The 26,060-nt window shown below is 41.8% G+C and overlaps 1 protein-coding gene across 1 annotated transcript in view; it reads left to right on the plus strand.

Annotated features, from left to right (window-relative positions):
- The first annotated feature begins 4,899 nt into the window (after positions 1–4,899).
- LONP1 (lon peptidase 1, mitochondrial) overlaps positions 4,900–26,060 on the plus strand; it is a 75,899-nt gene continuing 54,738 nt past the window's right edge. The window contains exons 1-8 of the mRNA XM_075282964.1: positions 4,900–5,401; positions 10,639–10,727; positions 13,651–13,770; positions 17,396–17,612; positions 20,485–20,546; positions 20,648–20,777; positions 20,874–20,957; positions 23,374–23,594. Of these exons, the coding sequence (XP_075139065.1) occupies positions 4,931–5,401; positions 10,639–10,727; positions 13,651–13,770; positions 17,396–17,612; positions 20,485–20,546; positions 20,648–20,777; positions 20,874–20,957; positions 23,374–23,594 (1,394 nt within the window). The 5' untranslated portion in view covers positions 4,900–4,930. The remainder of the gene's footprint in view (positions 5,402–10,638; positions 10,728–13,650; positions 13,771–17,395; positions 17,613–20,484; positions 20,547–20,647; positions 20,778–20,873; positions 20,958–23,373; positions 23,595–26,060) is intronic.

The raw sequence follows: 26,060 nt of genomic DNA on the forward strand, positions 1-26,060 counted from the left end.
ATGAACATGAGAACTGATCTTGCATACATATATTAATATTTGATAAATAGGGTAATAAATTGCAACATATTTGCCTAATTTATTACATTTTAAAAATTTTATTGTGACATCTTATACTCATGTTCAAAAATGCAGAACTTTTGTATTGCCCCCCCATCCTCTTTCCCTGCAATGAATAAGGTAAACCTTAATGAAGACTGGTTAATAAAGAGGTTGTTAATGAACTTTGATTTGATAGAATCTCTATTCTTTATAAAATATCTTTTGCTCTCTATTTTCATCCCCTACATAAGAGTTTAAAAATAATGGCATCTCATTAGAGCAAAATGATTAAATGCTTTCACATATGCGTTTTCAATAAAAGAAATGGCATTATCTACTTATCTCCAGTCATAAGATTCCGGAGTTGTATGACCTGATTGGCTAAAAACCATCACGTGACCCCCTTTTTGAATCATGAATGAAGTTGGATATATACAGAGTTGTGAAAGCTCATTGGTTAAATATCATCACGTGACTTTTCTAGAATTATGAATGGGGAGTGTATACACACAAAGTTGTGGAATTCCATTGGTAGACTAAAATCACGTGACCTCCTCTAAGCCGTGAATGAGGTTGTAGATCTCTCAACAGTGTGTTTATACAATACAAATTTCCCTTGTAGTGGGAAATCATTTATTTAAAAATGGGAGAGCTTTTAGAGCCATAACAAAATATAAATTTGGCGGAGTGCCATTTTTTTCAACTTCTTCTGGGTTATATGAAAATGGAAAACATCTTCTTTATAACAACTGCTTATTTTTAGGTATATTGAGGATTGTAAAGATATGTTGACATTGTTTGGAAATGAATGTTCATTCCTTTCAATAAGCATAAAATAACATGAAAGAAGACTAGGATACATGTTTTTTTAAAAAAAAATCTTTATATGAGGAAACCTGAAATACAAACATTACAATTTGATTAAGCTATTGGGAACATATGAAGTAGAACTTACCCACCTGCTATATATACTAGAGACTGGTCAATGTGTAGTTATGCTGTGACTAAGGAACATGTAGTTCTGAAACGCGCTGCCGTTTTTTAAGCTTTTTCTTTATTTTTTTCATCTCTTTTCACTTTTTGTATTTTTTATCATATCAATTAATTAAAAGTTATATTTTATATTTATAGCGGAGAGATGCCGATCCTTCTTTTTGTATATCCAGAATTAAACATTTTGCAGAGTTTTAAAGGGGATCTATCATTGGGAAAATCATGTTTAAAGAGGACCTTTCACCATTTTGCCCACAGGCAGTTCTATATACTGCCGGAAAGCTGACAGTGCGCAAGGTTCAGCGCACACTCAGCTCTGCTACATCTCCGGAGTAGCCGAGCTGAGCGCACAGACAGCTCTGCTTCATCTCCGGTGTAGCAGTGCTGGCCGTGCGCTCAGCTCAGTTGCATCTCCGGAGTAGCCGAGTTGAGCACACAGACAGCTCTGCTTCATCTCCGGTGTAGCAGTGCGGGCCGTGCACTCAGCTCGGCTGCATCTCCGAATGTAGCCGAGCTGAGCGCATGGCCAGCACTGCTACATCTTGGCATAGGAATGCATTGACCAGCGTTGATTGGCCGAATGCCATACAGAGTACAGCATTCGGCCAATCAACGCTGATTCTGACAGAGGAGGTGGAGTCTAAGATCGGTCCACAGCAGTCTCCATTCTGGTCCGATATTAGACTTCGCCTCCTCACAGACGAGCCTCCGGCAGAACCAGCGTTGATTGGCCAAATGCTGTACTCTGTATGGCATTCGGCCAATCAACGCTGGTCAATGCATTCCTATGGGAAAAAGTCAGCTCGCGCATATCGCAAGCTGACAGGGATCCCGACCAGATAGAGCCCCAAAAAGCTGGATGAGTGACATTCCCACCTAAATAAAGGCAATCCTTAGCTAGCCCTGCCAGTACATCTATCCCTGTCTCACAGTCATATAGTTCACAGTCTCATATGAACTGGATATTAGATCCACTCCGATCTCACCTTTACCCAACATAGTGAGACACTCGCAGACTCATTGTCGCTTTGATTGTGTCTATGGAATATATGTTCATTCCACTATAGACTACAGATATATCCTGTTCATTCCTGGTCTATGTAGCACAGGAAAAGTATTATACATCTGTTTTTATGGAATATCTTTTCATTCCATTATACAGTACTGATATATTCTGTTCATTCCAGGTCTATCTAGCACAGGAAAAGTATTGTACATCTGTTTGTATGGAATATATGTTCATTCCACCATAGACTACAGATATAACCTGTTCATTCCTGGTCTATCTAGCACAGAAAAAGTATTATACATCTGTTTCTATGGAATATACTGTATTTTACGGACTATAAGGCGCACTGGACTATAAGCCGCATTGCCCATGAGCGCCTTATAGTCCGTCTCGGTTCATATATAAGGCGCACCGGACTATAAGCCGCAGTCCGGTGGGCATTATATGTTATTGAAAGCGCCGGCAGGCAGACTTTGCCAGCGGCCGCTTAACCCCCCGCGTGCCAGCCGCTTCTATTGGAAGCGCTCGGCAGGCGAGGAGGGGCTCTATCAGCAAAATCATGCTGATAGAGCCCAACCGTAAAAGTTAGATTAAACTACCCCCCCCCCCCCCCCCCCGTTTTAAAATAAAAGCCTGAAACAGAATGTGAAACTTACCGAGCGGTGCAGGGTGGGCGGGCATTCAGGCCTCCTCTTCCTCCGATGTTCCGTCCTCCTCCTCCGCCACTCGCTAACTGATAATGGTCTGGGCGCATGCGTAGCCGTAGTAGAAGCATTATGATATTGCGCATGCGCCCCGGCCATTATCAGCGAGCGCCGGAGGAGAAGGAAGGAACATCGGAGGAAGAGGAGGCCTGAATGCCCGCCCGCCCGCCCTGCACCGCTGGGTAAGTTTCACGTTCTGTTTCAGGCGGGCGTGACAGCAGGGCTGCCGACACTTCCCATTCATTTCTATGGGAGCCGGCATGCGAGCGCTCCCCATAGAAATGAATGGACTGCTTTTTTCCATTCATTTCTATGGGGAGCGCTCGCATGCCGGCTCCCATAGAAATGAATGGGAAGTGTCTGTCCATTCATTTCTATGGGGAGCGCTCGCATGCCGGCTCCCATAGAAATGAATAGGAAGTGTCCGGCAGCCCTGCTGTAACGCCGGCGTGTACGGCTGTGATTACACGCCGGCGTTCTATAGTGTGAATGCACCCTTACGGTGCCTTTTATGTATGTATGGAAGCGGCACGCAGACTTTGCCGCCGCTTCCATCCATATATAAGCCGCACCGGACTATAAGCCGCACTTACGATTTCTGAGGAAATCGTAGGTTTTTATGTGCGCCTTATAGTCCGGAAAATACGGTACGCTCATTCCACTATAGACTACAGATATAACCTGTTCATTCCTGGTCTCTCTTGCACAGGGAAAGTATTATACATTTGTTTCTATGGAATATATGCTCATTTCACTATAGACTACAGATATATCCTGTTCATTACTGCTCTATCCAGCACAGGAAAAGTATTATACAGCTGTTTCTATCAAATGTGTCTTCATTCCACTATAAACTACAGATATATCCTGTTCATTCCTGGTCTATCTAGCACAGATAAAGTATTATTCATCTGTTTCTATGGAATATATGCTCATTCCACTGTAGACTACAGCTATATCCTGTTCATTCCAGGTCTATCTAGCACAGGGAAAGTATTGTACATCTGTTTCTATCAAATATGTGTTCATTCCACTATAAACTAGAGATATATCCTGTTCATTCCTGGTCTATCTAGCACAGGAAAAGTATTATACATCTGTTTCTATGGAATATATGTTCATTCATTCATTCATTCCTTTATACACTACAGATATATTCTGTTCATTCCTGGTCTATCTAGCACAGGGAAAGTATTATACATTTTTTTTTCTATGGAATATATGTTCATTCCATTGTAGACTACAGATATATCCTGTTCATTCCAGGTCTATCTAGCACAGTATAAAAAAGTCAGTTTGTTCCTGCTCACCTCTAATGATGAAAAGGTCTCTTCGGGGTGCACGGCTTGCACTTCACTCCAAAAGTGCTGGAAATATATAACATATAGATATAGAAAAATGTGTAGTCCGGCAACTCTTCCGATAGTAAATAAAATTTTACTTTTAATAGATATTATAAAAATCACCAAGTCAAATTGTTCATTTTTATGATATGTATTAAAAGTTAAATTTTATTTACTATTGGAAGAGTTGCCGGACTACACATTTTTCTATATGTTCTATCTAGCACAGGGAAAGTATTATACATCTGTTTCTATGGAATATACACTCATTCAATTATAGACTACAGATATAACCTGTTCATTCCTACTCTATTAAAAATAGAAAGTTCATGAAATCTTTATTTTACATCTTTCCCCGTTGGTAATAATATTCATTCTTTTTCTTTATTCTTTTTCTTCATTCTTTTTAGTATGTCCCCTCTTATGAGCAGGGCCCTCATTACTATTGTTTGAATTATTTCTTTGTCACATTGTAATGTCTCATATTGTCTGTTCTTGTGTCCTCTGATTTATAAAATGCTACGGAACATGTTGGCGCTATATAAGTAAAGTTTTTATTATTAGTGTGAACCTTGCCTTAGCTGGCTAAGTACTACTTCAGTTCAGGACCTGACCACTAGGGGGCAAAAAGTCCTTACTAGTAAGGGAAAATAGACAGCTCAACAGTGATCCGGCTATTTACTATTACCCATAAGGACCAGGTTCTTACAGCAACACATGTATTCACAAATGTTCCAAATGACCTCCATTGGTTTGAGGAAGGTGACGTAATCAGTATGCGTCGGAAAGAGCGTGCTGCTCACCGGACGTAGACAGCGAGCTGGAGAGAGTGGAGAAACATGACAGCTTACTTGCGTTTGTGGACAAGTAGCACGTGCCTGGTGCGGAGCCGACTGGCAGGGTTCAATGCTACTAGTGAAGTGATACGGAACGCTTCCAATGCCGGGAAACATCGCTGCGCGCTCAGCTTTCCCATGGTTACTGCATCTAACAGGACTCCTCTCAGTCGTTGCCTCAGTGCAGGCGCCCATTTCCCTCATCTTCAATGCACAGTGTTTTCTCGATCCTTCTATAGCTATGGAAACCGAGGCAGCGATGCATTCTCAGGGGACGATGATGCACATGGCGGTGCAGGAGGTGAGAATGAAGGAGGGAACAGTGGAGACCGCGGAGGGTCAGAAGAGGCAGAGTATGGAGCCCCCGTTGTGACAGCTCTTACTCCTCTCATAGTTCCTGAAGTCTTCCCTAATGTGCCTGTAATCCCAGTATCCAGGAACCCTGTGTTTCCTAGGTTTGTCAAGATCATAGAGGTAAGTCTCCCTTGCTGTTCTAAGAAGAATTACTTATAGGGCTTGGGTATATTTAAGGTTGTTTGTATATCTGAAATAAAATATGAATTAGTATGCAGATATTGTTCCTGCCAGGAATCCGGTTGTGAAACTGAACCACTATAGAGGCCGGGCCATTACACAGTGTGCAGTTGGGGCCGCTGCGGGCCATTACACCGTGTTCCACGGTGTAATGGCACACGGTGAGGAACTGTGAGGAATGCCCCTTCTGACAGTAAAGTCCATAGTGCTGTAATTTCAGAGGGGGCGTTCCTTGCCGCCCAGCAATGACGCCCCCTTCCCCCCTCATCACTGGGTAGTAAGGAACGTCCCCTGACAGTATAACGCTATGGACTCTACTGTCAGGGGGGGGGTGGTATCCCTCACACTGTCAGAAACGCCTTCTGACACTGAAGAGCTACGGTAACGGCATTGATAGCTTTTTATCAGGGGCACATAACGGGAAAGCCGATAGTGCACTGAATTCAGCGCACTGTTGGCTTTTTAGCGGTATATAAAACCGCAGGTGCTCTCTTTAACCCCTTACTGCCGATGCCACTTTTTGACCAAGCTCGATTTTTCAAAACTGACATGTCCCTTTATGTGGTAATAACTTTGGAACGCTTTAACTTGCCAAAGTGATTTTGAGATTTTTTTTTGTAACACATTATACTTCATGTTAGTAGTAAGTTTTGGTTGAAATGTTTTGTGTTTAAAGAGGCTCTATCAGCAAAATCATGAAAAGGGCTATTCAGGCACCGTAAATGTTATATTAAACTACCCCCCACCCCCCCGTTTAAAAATACCCTAAAAACGAATGTTCTACTTACGCATCGTGCACGCTGGGCAGGCATTCAGGGTGCGCCGTCTTCTTCATCCATGCCTCCTCTTCCTCCGATGTCCTCGGGTCCCGTCCTCCTCCGGCGCTCGCAAACTGACAGTGATAAAAAAAAATGGCCTGGGCGCATGCGGCTTCTACTACGGCTACTGCGCATGCACCCAGGCCATTTTTTTTTTTATCAATGTCAGTTAGCGAGCGCCGGAGGAGGACAGGACCTGAGGACATCGGAGGAAGAAGAGGCATGGATGAAGAAGAAGAGACACTCTGAATGCCCGCCCAGTGTGCACGATGCGTAAGTAGATCATTAATAAAAATTAAAATGACCAGAGTTTTTGGGTGCAGTAGATGCTGGGTGCTGGGGAAGGGGAGGGGGTGTTTTGGTTGTCTGTCTGCCCCTTCCCTGAGCTTGAGGACTGTTTCTCTCCGGTGATCGCCGGCTCCTGGAGCATGCTCCAGGGACGAAGTCACGTTGGCATGACAGCCGGGAGCCTTTACAAGGCTCCCAGGCTTGTATGCAAGTTCTTTCTTTTGCAGGCTGGTCTATGCAGCCTGCAAAAGAAAGGATGATTTTTTGCAATGCATTAGTATTGTAATGCATTGCATTAGAGATTAGACCCCCTGGGGTTCAACACCCCTAGGGGGTCTAATAAGTGCAAAAAAAAAATGTAAGTAAAAAAAAAAATATATAAAAAGTATTAAATTCAAATCACCCCCCTTTCCCTAGAACACATGTAAAAGTAGTTAAAAACTGTGAAACACATACATGTTGGGTACCCCGTGTCCGAAATCGTCCGCTCTACAAATCTATAAAAATATTTTTCCTGTTCGGTAAACGCCGTAACGGGAAAAATAGTCAAAAGTGCCAAACCGCCGTTTTTTCACTGTTTTGATTCTGATAAAAATTTGAATAAAAATTGATCAAAGCAATAGCATTTCCCGAAAATGGTAGAAGTAAAAAGTACACCCGGCCCCGCAAAAAAAGACGCCCTATGCATCCCCGTACACTTACTTATAAAAAAGTTACGGCTGTCGGAATATGGTGACTTTTAGAAAAATATTTTTTTAACACAGTTTTGGATTTTTGTTAAGGGGTCAAAATGTAAATAAAACCATATAAATTTGGTATCCCTGGAACCGCACCGAAACACAGAATACAGGGGACATGTCATTTTAGCTACACAGTGAACGCCGTAAAACCAAAGCCCGTAAGAAAGTCGCAGAAATGCATTTTTTCTTCAAATCCACCCCATTCTGAATTTTTTTCCTGCTTCCCAGTACATTATATAGAATAATTAATGGTGGCATCATGAAGAAAAATTTGTCCCGCAAACATTAAGACCTCCTATGGCTCTGGGAGCGGAGAAATAAAATAGTTATGGGATTTAGAAGGAGGGGAGTCAAAAACAATAATCAAAAAATGCCATCGGCGGGAAGGGGTTAAAGAGGTTGTTCAGGATGGTAATGAAAAAAAATTTATACAGTGGGGGAAAAAAAGTATTTAGTCAGTCACCAATAGTGCAAGTTCCACCACTTAAAAAGATGAGGCGTCTGTAATTTACATCATAGGTAGACCTCAACTATGAGAGACAAAATGAGAAAACAAATCCAGAAAATCACATTGTCTGATTTTGAAAGAATTTATTTGCAAATTATGGTGGAAAATAAGTATTTGGTCACCTACAAACAATCAAGATTTGTGGCTCTCACAGACCTGTAACTTCTTCAAGAGGCTCCTCTGTCCTCCACTCATTACCTGTAGTAATGGTGCCTGTTTTAACTTATCAGTATAAAAGACACCTGTGCACAACCTCAAAATGTCACACTCCAAACTCCACTATGGTGAAGACCAAAGAGCTGTCAAAGGACACCAGAAACATAATTGTAGTTCTGCACCAGGCTGGGAAGACTGAATCTGCAATAGGCAAGCAGCTTGGTGTGAAGAAATCAACTGTGAGAGCAATAATTAGAAAATGGAATTGCAAATTTTGATTTTACAATCCTTGCTTTAAGCTTCCCTAAAACTTTATCTCTGACCTGTCTGGCGAGTTCTTTGGTCTTCATAATGCTGTTTGTTCACTAGTGTTCTAACCACTGAAGATTTCACAGAATGGTTGTATTTATACTGAGACCAAATTAAATACAGCTGGACTTTATTAACTAATTAAGTGAATACTGAAGGCAATTAAAGAGGACCTTTCACCATTTTGCCCACAGGCAGTTCTATATACTGCCGGAAAGGTGACAGTGCACTGAGTTCAGCACACTGTTGGCTTTCCCGATCTGGGCCCGGTACCGTAGCTCTTCTATGGTCAGAAGGGCGTTTCTGACAGTTAGCCAGAGACGTCCTTCTGCCTCGCGGCACCAATCGCGCTGTGCTGTGGAGCGGGGAGGAACGCCCCCTCCCGCTCCTGATAATACTCGTCTATGGACGAGCAGAGGGCGGGGGCGTTCCTCCCTGCTCCACAGTTCAGCGCGATTGGCGCCGCGAGGCAGAAGGACGTCTCTGGCGAACTGTCAGAAACGCCCTTCTGACCATAGGAGAGCTACGGTACCGGGCCGTAAGCGCTTCACACCGGGCACAGATCGGGAAAGCCGACAGTGTGCTGAACTCAGCGCACTGTCAGCTTTCCGGCAGTATATAGAACTGCCTGTGTGAAAAATGGTGAAAAGTCCTCTTTAATTGCGCTGGATTTTATTTAGGGACATCAGAATACAGGGGCCTGAATACTTTTGCACATCACTTTTTTCTGATTTTATTTGATTAAAATTGTAACCCAAGGTGAACAAGCTTACCTTCACTAAATGTCTGTGGTTAGAGTTCCAAGATGTTTGCAACAAGGTCCCTGCCAAGTTCCTTTAAAAACATTGTGCAAGTGTGCTTACAAGAACTGACAAATGTTGTTAAGGCAAAGAATGATCATATGAAAAATGTATTTCTTACTTGTCCCTTCAGTTAAGGCTACACTCACATCTGTGCCAGAGTCTCCATTCAGAGTCTCAGCTGCTAATCTGTCAAATCCTACTAATATTATAAGTGTGAAAGTTTGTATGTTTGGATGTTTGTGAGTTTGGATGTTTGTTCCTCAATCACGCTAAAACTCCTGGACGGATTTGCGTTCAATTTTCCACAAACATAGTTTTCCCTTAGGATTGAGTCACAGGCTACTTTTGGTGCCACTAAACAACATGGCTTCCTAGCAGGAGACTCACAAAAGCAGGACTCCTAGCCCCAGCTATAGACTCACACACACTGCCTGGCATTTCCTGCCTCAACCTGCCTGCACACTCCTTACTGTCACCTCAGGAGTAGCCCTCACTCTACTCACTCACATTTACATATAGCTTTCCACTATACATACACATCACATTGTCTGTATCACTACATACACAATATAACACATCACATTGTCTGTATCACTACATACACAATACAACACATCACATTGTCTGTATCACTACATACACAATACAACGCATCACATTGTCTGTACCACTACATACACAATACAACGCATCACATTGTCTGTACCACGACATACACAATACAACACATCACATTGTCTGTATCACTACATACACAATACAACACATCACATTGTCTGTATCACGACATACACAATATAACACATGACATCACATTTGCTAGCCCACCAAACTTTTTAAAGCACTTTTACAGTTTCACACGTCTGTGTCCGCCCAATTCTCAAATCACCGCAGACGAAGTCGCGGGTAAAAGCTAGTTGTTTTATAAAGGGACAACATGGTGGCTCAGTGGTTAGCACTGCAGCCTTGCAGCGCTGGAGTCCTGGTGTTCAAATCCCGCCAAGGGCAATAAAAGCCATCTGCAAGGAGTTTGTATGTTCTCCCCGTGTTTGCATGGATTTCCATCCCATATTCCAAAAAGACATACTGATAGGGAAAAAAAATTACATTGTGAGCTCTATGTGGGGCTCACAATCTACATGAAAGAAAAATGTTTTATAAAGCATTTTTACTTTACAGCATTTTTTCAACACTTGCCTACTTGAAATGACAAGCTGTCTTCAAATAGAGTGTATGATCTTACAATATAAAAAAAACAAACTTGAGTCTTCAGTAGTTCATACCTTTTTTTTAATGGCTAACTAATAATGATGACAGATTACAAGCTTTCGAAGCTCTCGGCTTTTTCCTCAGGTAAATTTACCTGAGGAAGAAGCCGAGAGCATCGAAAGCTTGTAATCTGTCATCATTATTAGTCAGCCATTAAAAAAGGTATGAACCACTGAAGACTCAAGTTTTTTGTTTTTTATATTTCATTACCCACTGGCTGACACGGTACAAAAACAAACTTACAAAGCTTTTAATTGTTAAACTATTTTATATTTTTCAATTAAAGGTTAAGAATCCAAACTTGGTGGCAATTCTGAGACGTAAAGTAAGACTTGCCCAACCGTATGCAGGGGTTTTTCTAAAGAGAGATGACAAGTAAGTATTTCTTTTCTTCTGTCTTCCTTTCTATAAATTGACTAAATATTTTTTAGAGTGTGTGCATACTGTCCTATTGGAAAGAGTGTGTTCCAGAAACTCCTTGCTGGAGTAAATTTCCAGTGTTACTTAAGCCAGAAAAATGCCCATTCACATTCACCCCATCCATTATTTAAGAAAGAGTTTTTTGCAGGCAGATTTTGACGTGGAATCCGCCTCAAAAACTGCCTGGAAAAATGGCATTGACTTCAATGGGAGCCACTTGATTATTTATTTATTTTTTTAAATTTTTTACGCTAGCTGCCGCTTCTTTTTATCGCTATCTCGCTTCTGCGGCTGAGTCAGCTGCGGCTCGAAACGCACTCCTATTTAGGTCCATTCATTCGGACCTAATCAGGAGCAGGATGCCACCACACGGCGGAAAGGTTTTCCACCGTGTGAACGAGCTCGAAGGCTAAAGCCCCACTTTGCGGAAACGCAGCTTGTTTTGTTGCAGATTTTGCTGCGTTTTTTTGATCCAAAACCAAGAATGGCTAGAAATGGAAAGGGAAATATATAGGAAGTTCTTATGTCTTCCTTCTGTTCAATCCACTCCTGGCTTTGGCTCAAAAAACTGCAACAAAATCTGCAACAAAAAAAGCTGCGTTTCCGCAACGTGAGGCTTTAGCTCGAGGGGTTTTCTGGTCAAAAGTTATTTAAAAAAAAAAAAATCTGTTAGTGCTATTAATGGATTAATAAGTGCACCCATAAACTTTAGCAGTGTTTTGAGTGATTTCTGGTTTTCTCTGGGAGTACCTAGCATCTTCTTCATTTGTGCACATGGTGTAGCTTCCCGCTGCCTTAACTGATGTAATGCATTCTGGTAGCTGTAAGCTCTCACAGGATCTCCCTCCCTCTAACATCCCCTCCCTGTCTCCCTAGCTATTCCTCCCACTGCTAGCCCTTTCCAATTCACTCAGCCCACCCGTGTACCCTATTATACAGTACTTTACCTGTTTTCCTTGTGCGGGGAACAGCTCCTCTTCTTTTGTGACTGCCGGCACACAGCATTCCTGACTCTGTGCTGTAGCCCTCAATACATCTCTATTGCGCAGGCTCCCAAGCTTGCGCAATAAAGATTGAGTGTCAGTTTCAGCACTAAGCAAGTGCCTGCTCTTTTACGCATGTGTGGGCTCACATCAAGGAAGGAGGGGCTTTTCCCCGCAGAAGGAAGTTTAGACAGGAAGATAATGGGTAAGTATAATCGAGTGGATGGAGAAGGGTTGGGGGGGGGGAGTAGTCATGATCCATTTCCGGAAGTGGGGAAACGGAGCAAAACCTGCCATAATATTTAGAACTCTGATGCTGCGATCTATAGAAATATCCCATATGGCCATACCGTGCAGCTTGACTAAACTTGTCCTCAGAAATAAAATCACACCTTTATGGATTTTGTTCCAGTGATTTCTTTAGGATAGTTTTTAGACAGCATGTTGCATTTGCAAGGCCCTCGACATACCTCAACAGTAGAAAACCCACAAATTTGACCCCATTTCATAAACTAGATCCCCCTTAAGAAATTTATCTCAGGGTGACTTAATAATTTTTAACCCCCAGTCTTTTCACTGAACTTATCTGAATTTGACCTGGCACCACAGGCCTGGAACGGTCAAGGCACCAAAAACCACTCCCCAACCGGAAAGTCTGGTGTTGGTGCCAACGGAGGGAAAGTACTTCCCTTGGCAGCAGAGCCACCATAGGCTCTCGAGGCTGGATGGAGACTCGGTGGGCTAGAATTTCCAGTAGCAGAGGACACAAGTGAAACTGAGCATAATTTCTCCGAAGGCAGGACACACTGGAGGACAAGGGTCTTGTACTCTGGTAGAAGACTCTTGCCCTGATATAGAGGTTCATGCCCAGGAATTCCATATGCTGGGAAGACAAGAGACGGAACTTTTCCTCGTTGATGAGTTAATATTTGTGATATATACTAATAAAGGACCTCAATAATGAAGATATTTAATTACCTCTCTGTCTCTCATGTATGAGTAACTCTTATGTGAGGCACACAGGGGGTTAATGTGCGGGACATGATGGGGTTAACTGCAATTAATATGAGGCACATGGAGTTACTAAATTGTAATGCACATGACCATACTTTTTATCCACAATTGTGGACAAAAGTATGGACTATTCTATCTCAATGGTCCTATACACACGGCCGTTGTTTTTGCGGCTGTTTTCCAGGCCAAAAGTCCAGAGCTGCAAATTAGGGGGCAGAAAACCTGATTTGTTTAATATAACTGGTATTGTCTTGCTTCTAGTATTTTGTTTTATTTGTTGTACCAGTGTGTGGTTTTGTCTAATTTTTGTGTATTTGCTTTTATACGTACATGTATTTCAATAGATATCAATTATTATACAGCCTAGTATTTATCGAGGAAGGTATTTTTTTGCAGGTTTGACTGAGGTATTTGCAGGTTGCATAGTATACAATAGGCATAGTATACAGAAGCCCTTTTTTTAAAATATATATATTCGTTACAGTAGGAAAACCAAGATATCAGACAGTGTAATGAGCAAAACTTCAGTAAGAATGCAAGAAAACAGTAGGGAAAGTTTATACGGAAGAATTTGGAGCTCAATTTGAGGCAGTTTTCTCAAAAGAAGCTCCAAATTCCATCCTGAATCTGTCTCCCATTGTAGTCAAGGGCAGGCAGAAACTGAAGCAGGGAGATGAAAAATTTATTTATATATGCACCCTTGTGTTTTGTTATGTGTACTATATGCTGCTGTCCAGCAGTTCCTGCAGTTTACGGCTGACACTGATCAAGGTTTTAATAATTTAGATACCACAGTCATTATGAGCAAAAATATGTTTGTTTTTTATTTACAAATTTCAAATTTATTTATTTATTTTTGTGTTTTTTTTCTGTACTTTTAGTAATGAGTCTGATTCTGTTGGAAGCCTGGATGAAATCTACCACACAGGAACCTTTGTTCAGATTCATGAAATGCAGGACATGGAAGACAAGCTACGTATGATTGTCATGGGACACAGAAGGCATGTATTTATTAAGTTTCTAAATATATATCATGTATTACAGTTTGCTGTGGCTAACCTTAACCTGCTCTTCCTTGCACAAAGTGTTTTCCAAGACTACTTATATATGGCCTATCTTTGGGATAGATAATCAATATGAGATTGATGGGAGTCCACCACCACCGTACAGTTTATTGAGCAGTACACTTTGAGAGTGTAGTAGCAATGGTGCAGCATGGCCAAGTAGCTGTTTTTGGTGTGCTGGGTGTTGGAGCTCCAGTGGTCTTATGTTGATGACCTATTCCTAAGGATACATCTTATGTATAGAATATGGCTAATTAGACGACTAAGACACGGTTGTGTCGAAACGCGTCAGCTGAGATACGGTTTTAAAACACTTTATGTTTTCCTACTACTTTCACTGATGTCCATGTCTCTTGTCTATGGAATTTTAACAAGAATGCAATAAAAGTCACGTTTTATTTAAAACACCGGTTGTGCCGCTCCACCTATCTGCCTTAATTAATAAGTCCCTACAGCTCTAATAAATTAGGACAACCGATACCTGCGTAGCCATAAACTTTTTTCCTTCTCTATGCGTTTCTGCACCATAGATCACTTTCTCAAGGGTTCTAAGTTGTGTATAAGTCTGTCTAAATGTATGGTAGCGTCAAGAACTAAGTTTCAGGAAATGGAGGCAGCCACCGGCTAGTAACTTTCTCTACGCCTACAATTCGGTGTATAAATGACCACAAGACGTGGCTAGCACAGGCTTGGATTACGGGGACTATGTAGAATGTACTGTAGAGAAAATTAAGGTGGGGGGGAGGGTCACTTCAAACAGTTATATCTCGGACGTTAAAAAGTGTAGAAACTTCCTTTTGGTGTCATATTAAAAAAAAGATTAGGATATTTATATGCACCTTCATAATATAATATATATGATATAAATGTCCTTCTCTTGAATGTCTTCAATCAGTGATATGTCTAAAAATATAGATAGCACTACAACAATTTACTACAATCTCCTCTTTCATATGACACCAAAAGCAATTTATTATGTTTTATAACACCTGAGTTTTGTTTGATCTGACCCTCCCCACCCTCATTTTATCTACATTTTATACAGCCTTGTACTCCAAGGATTTAACAGAAAGAAGCCAGAATTTAAAGAGGACCTTTCATCAGATTGGGCACAGGCAGTTCCATATACTGCCGGAAAGCAGACAGTGCGCTGAATTCAGCGCACTATCGGCTTTCCCGATCTGTGCCCCGGGTAAAGCACTATCAGTCCCGGTACCGTAGCGCTTTACAGTCAGAAGGGCGTTTCTGACAGTCTGTCAGGAACGGCCTTCTCCACAGCAGCGGCTATCGCACTGTACAGTTTGATTCCTTCCCACTCACACTGTACAGTGCGATAGGCGCTGCTGTGGAGAAGGCCGTTCCTGACAGACTGTCAGAAACGCCCTTCTGACTGTAAAGCGCTACGGTACCAGGACTGATAGTGCTTTACCCGGGGCACAGATCGGGAAAGCCGATAGTGCGCTGAATTCAGCGCACTGTCTGCTTTCCGGCAGTATAGGGAACTGCCTGTGCCCAATCTGATGAAGGGTCCTCTTTAAATTCTGGCTTTCTGTTAAATCCTTCTGTAAATCAGCGATTTACCTGGGGCACAGAGAGCAGATACCTGATACTCCTGATGCTTGTGGAGCATAACCTATCTTATGATGCCTGATACCAAGTCTTGTCATCGTGTTTTCTGTGGTCCTCCTCCACTGTCAGGTTTGGGTTGGGCAGTAGGATATTCCACAGTACCTGGGGCTTCAGGCGATAGCTAGCAGTTTCACATACTTTTTAGACCTCTGCTGAGACAGCAAGCAGCATGTGATGTCACTTCCAGTTTCTGTCTTCTCTTCCGGTAACTCCGAACTATTCTCCTATCTCTCGTCCAACTTGCTCTTTGACAGACTACAGTCAGGTTTCAGACCGTGTCACTCCACAGAAACTGCCCTAACCAAAGTCACTATTGACTTTCTAACTGCCAAAGCTAAGCGTCATTACTATGTCCTCCTCTGCCTTTGACACAGTCGACCACTCCCTCTTGTTACAAATGCTGTCATCCCTTGGCATCTCAGACCTGGTTCTTTCCTGGATCCCCTCATACCTCACCAACCGCATATTCAGTGTTTCCCACTCGAATACCCCCTCCTCACCATCCTTTTTTCTGTAAGTGTGCCCAAAGGCTCCATCCTAGGACACCCCCCCCCCCCCGTTCTCCATCTACACCTTAGGCCTGGGCCAACTCATAGAATCTCATGGTTTTCATTACCATTGCTTACCATTCATTACACTCAAATATATCACTCTGGACCAGACATTACCTCTCTGTTAGCCAGAGCTCCAAAGTGTCTAGCGGCCGTAGCCTCCTTTCTCTCATCCCACTTTCTCTAACTCAACATGGAGAAAACGTAGTTCATCATTTTTGCCCCACCTCGTATGGCACCTCTACCTTACCCATTTATCACAGTTAATGGAACAACGCTTACCCCTTTCCCAGGGGTCGTTTGCCTTAGGGATAACCTTGGACTCTGACATATCCTTTAACGTCCAAACCCTCAACACCTTCTGCTGCCTCAAGAACATCCATCGAATCCGCTCCTTCCTCGTCCTTGAAACTACAAAGATGCTAGTCCATGCCCTCATAATCTCCTACTTAGATTACTGTAACACCCTTCTCCATGGCCTCGCAGCAAATCCTATCGCCCCCAACCAGCCCAGTCCACCTTAAACTGTGCTGCTCGCTTAATACACCTCTCCCCACGTTCTTCGTCAGCTGCTACCCTGCCAATCCCTTCACTGGCTACCTGTTGCCCAGCGAATAAAGTTTGTCACTGACATACAAAGCCATCCACAATTTGTCGTCTCCATGTGATCTCTGACTTAATCTCCCACTACCTGCCCACATGTAACCTCAGATCCTCCTGTGAGAGCGGTGAGGAACGCCTCCCTCCCCTCCTGATAGTACTTGTTCATAGACTAGTACTGGGGGGGGGGCGTTCCTCAGTGTCATCGCTGGATGGTAAGGAACGCCCCCTCTCACAGTACAGCGCTATAGATGCTGCTGTGAGGAAGGGCGTTCCTCACTGACTGTCAGAAACCCCCTTCTGACACTGAAGAGCTACCGTACCGACACCGATGGCTCTTCACCGGGGGCACAAAACGTGAGAGCCGACTTTCGGCTTTCTAGCGGTGTATTACATCGCATGTGCCCCAGGAGCTAAAATGTCCTCTTTAAGTTAAATTGTATGTATTATATGTTCCACTATGGCTGATGAGGATTAAATAATATTTGGTGGAGACTTGGGACAACCCTTGCTACTTGGGTATGTCTTTTAAAATTTGCTGAATATGAACTTTTTAATCTAACCATAGCACCACAAGGCACTTTTTATTTTTTTTTTTAAACTCTCATACTATTTTCTCCTACTCATTCAGTATTCCACATCCATTTAGTTATTTGTGGTTTTATTAAATATTTTCCACAAAAGTTACGTTATGGATATATTTGGTACTGTAAAATACTGCATAGGTAAAAATTCACAAAAAAGTATGAAATAACTAAATTGTTGGACCATTTGTTTTATAGGGTCCGTATCAATAAACAACTTGATGTTGAAGCTGATAGGCTCGAAAGTGAGGAGAAAATAGAAGGCAAAAAAAGAAGAAACCATGCAGGTAGACATGTTAATGAGAAGGAAAAGAACATGCAAACTGTACTTAATCCAGAAATGGGACGTGGAGTTCTCATGGTTGAAGTGGACAATGTAGTTCATGAAGAATTTCAGATCACTGAAGAGGTCAAAGTAAGGACTCATGTTTTTTTGGTGTTTTTCAGTGGATTCAAGGGCACCAGAATAGTTTTACATTCAATAATTAAGTGAATTAGAGCCACATTCAACTCCTTATTCATTCATTCATTTATTTCAAACCATGCAAGGTAGCTATTGAAATAAATTTTATAAAGTAAAGGCAATATTACAGTAAGGAAATGTATTTTATTCTGGCAGTTCAAAATGGTGTTTTCAATCCATAGAGGCCTCATTCAAATGCTGGCGGCAGAGAAAATACTTATGATCTGGTGAGGGCGAGGCTAAGGTTTCCATTTCCTGCATAAAACAGAGCAGGATGACGGAAACCTGCAGGAGTCTTTCTCACCCATTCATTGGAATGGGTGAGAAAGATGTCCGGCCGTGAGCGGCGGTGAGCATTTTATGCTCTCCGCCGCGAAACCGGGTTTTATAAACCAGACACATCTGCAGTACTCTGTGTCCGGATTTTAAAAAAACGGTTTCGCGGCGGAGAGCATAAAACGCTCACGGCCGACCCGGTCTGTGGTTTCCGTTTTCTGGCATGTAGAAGATGGAAACCACAGAACGGAGACCCTGAACGCAGGTGTGAACCTAGTGTCATGCTTAACATGTCTGGGTCACATGTCAGTTTAGTTTGGATCTTACGTATGCTGTTTTTGATGTTGGTTTCTTCTCCAATAAGTGGAATGCCTTCTTGTCACAAAAACATCCTGGAGGTGTAGATTCTTGGCCACTTCCTGTGACTTTCAGTCTCTCTCCTGTCTGTTGCATATGTTGTCAATAAGAATTGAATCCCTCTGGCTGCTGTGACATACTAGAGGATGACTGCTGGAATAGACTGAAGATGTAAATAACTTGAACTGTATGAAAATCTTCTATAGGACGACCCTTTTAGAGACAGAGTCCCCAAACTGCAACCCAAAACGATTCAAAAATTGCAGTTCTCCTTCTGTATCATCTGCTGTGCACTACCATTTAGAAAAGCTGCTCACTGTACCCCTAAATGAATTCCTCAAAGGGGCTCTATCATTGGGAAAAGTAATTTTTAACTAAGCACATACATGCATAGCCTTTAGAAATGCTATTCCGTCGTGGCATACCTTTTGTATGTAAATTGTCTCAGTGGTTTTTGAATGAGCTGGGTTTTTTTATTCATATGCTAATTAGCTTCCAGCCAACACAGAAAGTTCCCAGCAGCACTCGTCTCTGCTATTCTTTCCTATCTGTGTGTGCAAAATGGAAGCAGGAAGTCGGCGGCGGCAGCAGCAGCCTGTGCTGAATACATACATAGGAAAGAATAGGCAGAGGGTGCGTGATGGGTGCACCGAGAGGCTGATTAGCATATGAATAAAAAAAGGGGTCATTCAAAAACCACTGAGGCAATTTACATACAAAAGGTAGGTGTGGAATAACCTTTCTAAAGGCTATGCAAGGATGTGCTTAGTTAAAAAATGACTTTTACCAATGATAGAGCCCCTTTAAGGGGTCCCATTTGGGGGTTTCCCATTGTTGTGGTACCTATAGGTCTCTACAAATGCGACATGGTACCTATAAACCATTCCAATAAAATCAGAGCTCCAAAGGACAAATAATGCTCCTTTGCTTCTATGCCCAAACAGCAGTTCATGACCACAAATTGGGCATCGCTGCAATTGTGAGAAATTGTGTAGCAAGATGGGGTACTTTATTCCCTAGTAAAAGAGAAAAAAAAAATTATGAAAGAGTACATATAACTGGAGAAATTACCATATTTTTCTGATTGACAGACAAGTTCAGATAAGTTTAGTGAAAAACCTGGGGGTTCAAAATAGTGAAATCACCCACAGATAAATTCCTTAGGGCTAGTTCGCAGTTTTTTGGCAGCGGATTTTGACGTGGAATCCACCTCAAAATCCGCCTGCCAAAACGGGTCCCATTAACTTCAGTGGAAACCTCTTGCTTCTTTTTTCTGCTAGTTAGTAGCGGAAAAAAGAAGCGACATGATATATCTTGCTGCGGAACGAGACTCCCTCCCAATTAGACCCATTAATTCGGGCCTAATCCGGAGCAGAATGCTGCGACGGGATGCAGGTGCACTGCATCGGCATTCCGTCGTGGCTAGCCGTGCAGTACGTTCACATGCGGAATCCATTTTCCGCCGTGTGAACATACCCTTAAGGGGTCTATTTTCTAAAATGGAGACACTTGTGGGGGTTTTCCACTGCTGTGGTACCTCTAGGGCTCTGCAAATTGCAACATGGTGAGAAGTGTGAAGACACTATCTTAATTAAATCAATGCAACAAAATCCATAAGGTGCTCTTTCATTTCTGAGGACTGTGAGTCAAGTTGCACAGTAGGGCCACATATGGGATAATTTTACTAACTGCAGAATGAGAGTAATAAATATTATGGTATGTTTTGCTGTTAACCCTGTCTTTCTTAGGTAGGGTTCAACACTACCATTGTTTTTTCAAACTGACAGCAAAGTCCTGCATGTAGGATTTTTTTAACGACTTGAAAAAAAGTATACTATATACGGAAAGTATAATGAGCAAAATTTACCAACACCATAAAGTACAATGTGTCATGAAAAAACAGTCTTGGACCTGCGATCTTTACTACTGTACCGCAGTCTATGGAAGAATTGCTTTATACCTAATGAGGCCTGCCACAGGGAAGCCTAATATGCAGTGAATGGGTGATGGTGCATACAGGGCTCGAAAAATGCTTTAATTGAATAGGGTAGAAACACAAAAAAATAGTCTCTTGCTAGATTGGTCTCTGCTTGATTGTCCTGTCTTTTTGGCTGCTTTTGTTACTGTTGTTGGTTTCACTGCCTGTTCGTCATTTTTTTTTTGTGTTTGTTTTTTTTCTATAACACTTAAGGCCCTCACTGCCGAAATTGTGAAGACCATCCGAGACATCATTGCTCTTAATCCTCTGTACCGGTATGTTTTTGATTACACGGGCAGGTAAGTGTTAAGTGTAATGGTTTAATATGAGGTCGTTTAGTAAACTTTTTGCTTTTTGATCTTTTATTTTTCAAAAGGGAATCTGTAATGCAGATGATGCAGGCTGGACAGAGAGTGGTAGATAATCCAATTTATTTGAGCGACATGGGTGCAGCATTAACTGGTGCTGATTCTCAGGAGCTCCAAGATGTCTTAGAAGAAACAAATGTAAGTGATCCAGTAATGTTTCTTCCTGTTATTTCAGGTGTGTTGTGTATATATTGTGTGTAGATATAAAATAAAAAAAAAATGAAAATTTTACAGATTCCAAAGCGTCTTTACAAATCTTTGTCACTATTGAAGAAAGAATATGAACTCAGCAAGCTACAGCAGCGTTTGGGTCGAGAGGTAAGAGAGAACTATTCTTTTAAATATAAATTTTCTAAAACCTTAAAGCGGCTTTCAACCTTTTTATACAATGCTTTCATGTATGGATTGTCTTAACACGTGAATGGGGTGAATTATTCCAACCGCTGCACCCACCTCACTCAATTTTGCACTCTCCCTTCACTCAGGCTTCAAGTTGAAAATCATTAGATGTGGTATTGCTTTCATTAGGCATTGACTTATTACACTATGATGATCAATGTATCATTTTCCACATTCTGTCACCAGATCTAAGATGGCCTAACTATGGAAAAGCTCTGATCTTACTTGCATAACTGAGATTAATAGAGGTGACACCTCTAATTGTACTATGGAACATATACGGTCATGTAGACTGGGCAACATTCATACCTTAAAAAACGTGTGGGGTAAAAGGTTTGCGTGGACAGTCTGAGTGTTTGCCTTGTATTGACATTGTTATTACCACTGGTTTACATCTCTAATCTAAAATTTGATCAACTGGAATTTGCTCTCTTTGCCTCTAATTTGTTACAGCTGCTACTGGAACAATGTTATGTTCTTGTGATTGTGTATCACATATTATCGCCTATGTCCTTCCATTCTGATCCCTACTGACCCTTCCCCTCCCTTCTTCTTTGCCTCCCTTTAAGCCTGCCTCTAACTCCTAGCCATCCTTATTCCCTCTGGCTCTCCCCCCCCCCCCCCCTTTCCCCCTTTTTATTACACTTTGCTATACTGTGACTTATACTGAATCATTGTATTTATTTTGTGTATTTAAAAATCTTTCTAATAAAATACAAGTTAAAAAAAATAAATAAAAATCACACTCTTCCCAGATCTAATAGTCTTCATGCGTCCAATTCCTGCATTTGATGTCCATTCGTAAACCTTGATCTTCCTGGCAGCTTCCAAGACCCTCATTCCCCCATTTAAACAGTGATGTTCAACATCTCACCAAATAGCGAAATTTGAAGAGTTACTAAGCTGGTTGTGTGAGAAGGTGACAGGCACAGTACTGGAGTCCAGATATATTATCCCCAGGTTTCTGACATATGTGTGGTCCAGGGTGGATCTGGAGTAGGCCGCAGCCCAGGTGTAGATCCTTGGCCCAGGAAAGGCTGCAACTCCTGCATTGCAGTGCCGTTCCATGAGGTGAAAGGAGATATAGATATATATATATATATATATATATATATATATATATATATATATATACAGTAGGAAAACCAAGATATCAGACAGTGTAATGAGCAAAACGTCAGTAAGAATGCAAGAAAACAGTAGGGAAAGTTTATACGGAAGAATTTGGAGCTCATTTTGAGGCAGTTTTCCCAAAAGAAGCTCCAAATTCCATCCTGAATCTGTCTCCCATTGTAGTCAAGGGCAGGCAGAAACTGAAGCAGGGAGATGAAAAATTTATTGATATATGCACCCTTGTGTTTTGTTATATATACTATATGCTGCTGTCCAGCAGTTATATATACATACAGTAGCTACACCATATACAGGTTATACCATATTGGCCATCTAGTACATCAGTCTTTTCAGTGTATAGGGATTGACTTGGTGGATGATGAAACCATGTATGATGTTATAACAGACTTTATATAGGTTTGGTGATTGTGAGCATTAGCGTCAACTCCCCTCTACTCCTGAGGACGCCTGAGGTTGAAGGAGGGGTTACAATTTTTAACCAGCACTGAGCTTTTCTATCTCCTGTACCAAACACATGGGGATGTACTGCAGACCTTCCATATGTTATGGAGCAATATAACTCCATATGAGGCAGGTCATTTATACATAGAGATCATTTATACTTCTGTCTCTGGTGACTATTTGTACAGTATTCTAGTCCACTAGTCCCAAGGCAAATTCTTTTTTGAGGGCACAGCACTATAAATAATAAAGGTACATATCGGGTTTTGCTGTCCGCTTGAAAAGTTGGACATCTTTGGGAACGGACAGTTAAGGACACCCACGGACTGTAAAAGAATGCACCCAATGTCCATTTAAATCAATGCAAAATGTCACGGATACAGCTAATGTCTGCACAAGATTTTGAATGGACATTAGCAGCTGACACTAGCTGTCGGACACTGACGCTAGTGTGAACGCCCCCTTAGAACGCAGCTGGTACAGGGGTGGGATCGTTGTAGGGGTACAATAATCTGGGGAAGAAATTCATTTTCAAAATGCTAACAAGGCCAAACAAAGAGTTTATCATCCTTATCTTGTTTTTGTATTTTGAACCCTTGTTATGTTTTACCTTTTGGATATATTGTAGTGTAAGTTTAAATTAGTTTTTAGCCAAACTTACACACCCTATACGGAGCAGACACTGTAAATGCATCTTTTTATTCTTTTGACACCTGTACTTGCTACAGTAATTTAAGTTATATAATTTTGTGGTTTGCAGGTAGAAGAAAAGATCAAACAAACACATAGAAAGTACTTGCTGCAAGAGCAGCTAAAGATCATAAAGAAAGAACTTGGTCTGGAGAAAGAAGACAAGGATGCCATTGAAGAAAAGTTTCGGGACCGTTTGAAAGACCTTACAGTCCCTAAGCATGTTATGGAAGTCATTGATGAAGAGCTAGGGAAACTGGGATTACTTGACAACCATTCCTCTGAATTTAAGTAAGAGACTCACTTTACTATTTTGAGCAATAAGCATTAGAAGTAAATTTTGTTCAGATTGAGAAAAAAAAAAAAGATGTAGAGTAAAGAGTGCATCGCCACTGAAATAACGTTGGCACTGCCACATCATTCCAGTGTATGATGGCATCTTTGTTATGGGCTGGAGTGTAGCTGGGAACAGATGTAGGCCCATTGTCCCACTTACCGGAGGGGGTCCTCATATAGCTAACCCAGGGACCAGACTGACTCTGGTATGAGCCATCAGAGAGTAGAGGCAGAGGGATAGTCAGGAACAGGTCAAAGTTCAGTGGCAGGCAGCAGAATAACAAGGTTGTAGACAATGGGTTAGGGTGGGCAGCTCGGGTTCAGTAGGCTGAGATCATACATCGATACACAGCAGCACAGAATCAGGCTCAGAGTATGGTCAATATAATATACACACACAATATTGTTTGGGCATGGAACAGAGGGCTGAGTAGACTAATTACACTGCGCAACAGTGATTTTACTACTGAGAGAAAAACGTGATTTATACTAAAATGAGCACACTGATTTCAAATATGAACTCGGAATTTGCCTGACACATCTAGATTATAAGTTATACATGCAAAGCTATAAAGTTATAATATACTATTAATTATATATTAAAAATATTCCAATGGACATTCCCAGACCTGTCCGGACGCACACAGGCTGATGTCAGCAGTAGGTATATAAGGCAAGCTGCATAGATTTCGATAGTGATCTATGATAGTGCTATCAGTTTTGAAACTTAAGATGGCTAAACACAAATGTGATAACAATCCGGACAATTTCTGCTACATATGTGGCAAATACACTACTGATGATCAGCGCAAGTGAGTGTGTCTTTCTTACAAGTATTACTTTGACTGTCAAATTGAAGATCAAGATAAAAGCTGGGCACCTCGTGTTTGTTTCACTGTGTGTTACTCTGGGCTAACACAGTGGTTGAATGGTAAAAAGTAAAGGAATGGCTTTTGCTGTGCCCATGGTTTGGCATGAGCAAAAAAAATCACTGTTCAAACTGTTACTTTTGCATCACTAAAATCGCCATATATTCAAAGAGAATCACAAAATTTACAAAAATATTTACAAAATAACCACCTTAAGGTTCTCCTCTATTAAGGTTTTATGTTAGTAGGAGACATACTTACATACATTACTTGATTTGTCCGTGTCTGTTTTTCTTACCGATGGTTATTTTGTAGATATGTCCTATGCTTTCAGCGCTAGTAACAGTGCTTTATTGAGGGCGGCGTGGCTTTGATCGCGTCACTCCGTGTGCGCAATGCGATTGGTTGGTGGTACGCGCATGCGCATCAGGGCCCGGAGAGATCTCAATAGGCTTGGTCCTGTTGACATCCATCTATTGGTCGATGAAATGAGGGGAGGCATGGTCCTTTGCCTATATTAAGCTGCGTAGCGACACGCTAACTCGCAGCTGTGTACTAGTGCCAAGGGGGAGCGGGGTTGCGTATTGGCTCTTCTGAAAAATTAGATTGTTAAATGATACACCTCTGATGAATGGCTGCAAGATATCGCAGTCTAGAAACGCGTTAGGTGTTTATACTTTTGAGTATTTTTTAGGGGCTTTCCATCTCCGTAAATAGGGATTCTGACTGCCTCAACAAAATCTGGCGAGTTAGGTGATCCCATTGAACCAGGGAAATTCTATTACTCAGGTTCTCCTGGTCTGATAGAAATCTAATGATAGAGTGTGTGTGGATAGTTAATGAAACAGCTATCCAGACTAGATTTCAGATTGAGGGGGGAATAATAATAATAAAGTTTAGTGTTTTTAACATATATCCTCTTTGGTGGGTTTTGGACTTTCCACTATTCGTTTTTTCTTTAAAGGGATCCTATCATTCAGACACTATTTTTTGTAGGTACCACTTTCACAGGATTGTGAACAGCCATTTTCTCGTGGCCAGAGGGCATGTGCAGTCGGCTTGCCCTAGGCCCGAGGCCTAGAAGTAAGAAGACGCCGCCAGAAGAAGACGTGGTGAAGAGGACGTTGCAGATGAAGATGGAGGTGGCGCTGGAGAGCTCTCTGGCAGCATTGCGGACGCCCACAGTGCTGTTTGAGCGCTGGGGCCCGCCCCCAGTGCTGCGAGAGAGCTCATTTATATACCGATAAGAACCGTGATTGTAGGCGAATGGCGGCACGGAGAAGAAAAGGAAAGGTAGGAAACTTATAGCCTTTCTAAAGGCTATTCTGACGTGGTACCTAGAAAAAATAGTGTCTGAATGATAGTATCCCTTTACTTTTTGGAGGCTACTACCTTAATTTATATTTCTATTTTTGTAATGGAAGCTGGCATTGCCAAACACGAGAGGGCACCCCAGGAGCTCTAGACTCAGGAACGTGGAAATAAGGACATGCTGTTCTTTTTCTGTTTTTCAATCTCCTGCTGCTGTTGGTATAAAACTAATAACCTTCTG

The sequence above is a fragment of the Leptodactylus fuscus genome, chromosome 1, assembly GCF_031893055.1.
Source record: "Leptodactylus fuscus isolate aLepFus1 chromosome 1, aLepFus1.hap2, whole genome shotgun sequence".
Lineage (NCBI taxonomy): Eukaryota > Metazoa > Chordata > Amphibia > Anura > Leptodactylidae > Leptodactylus > Leptodactylus fuscus.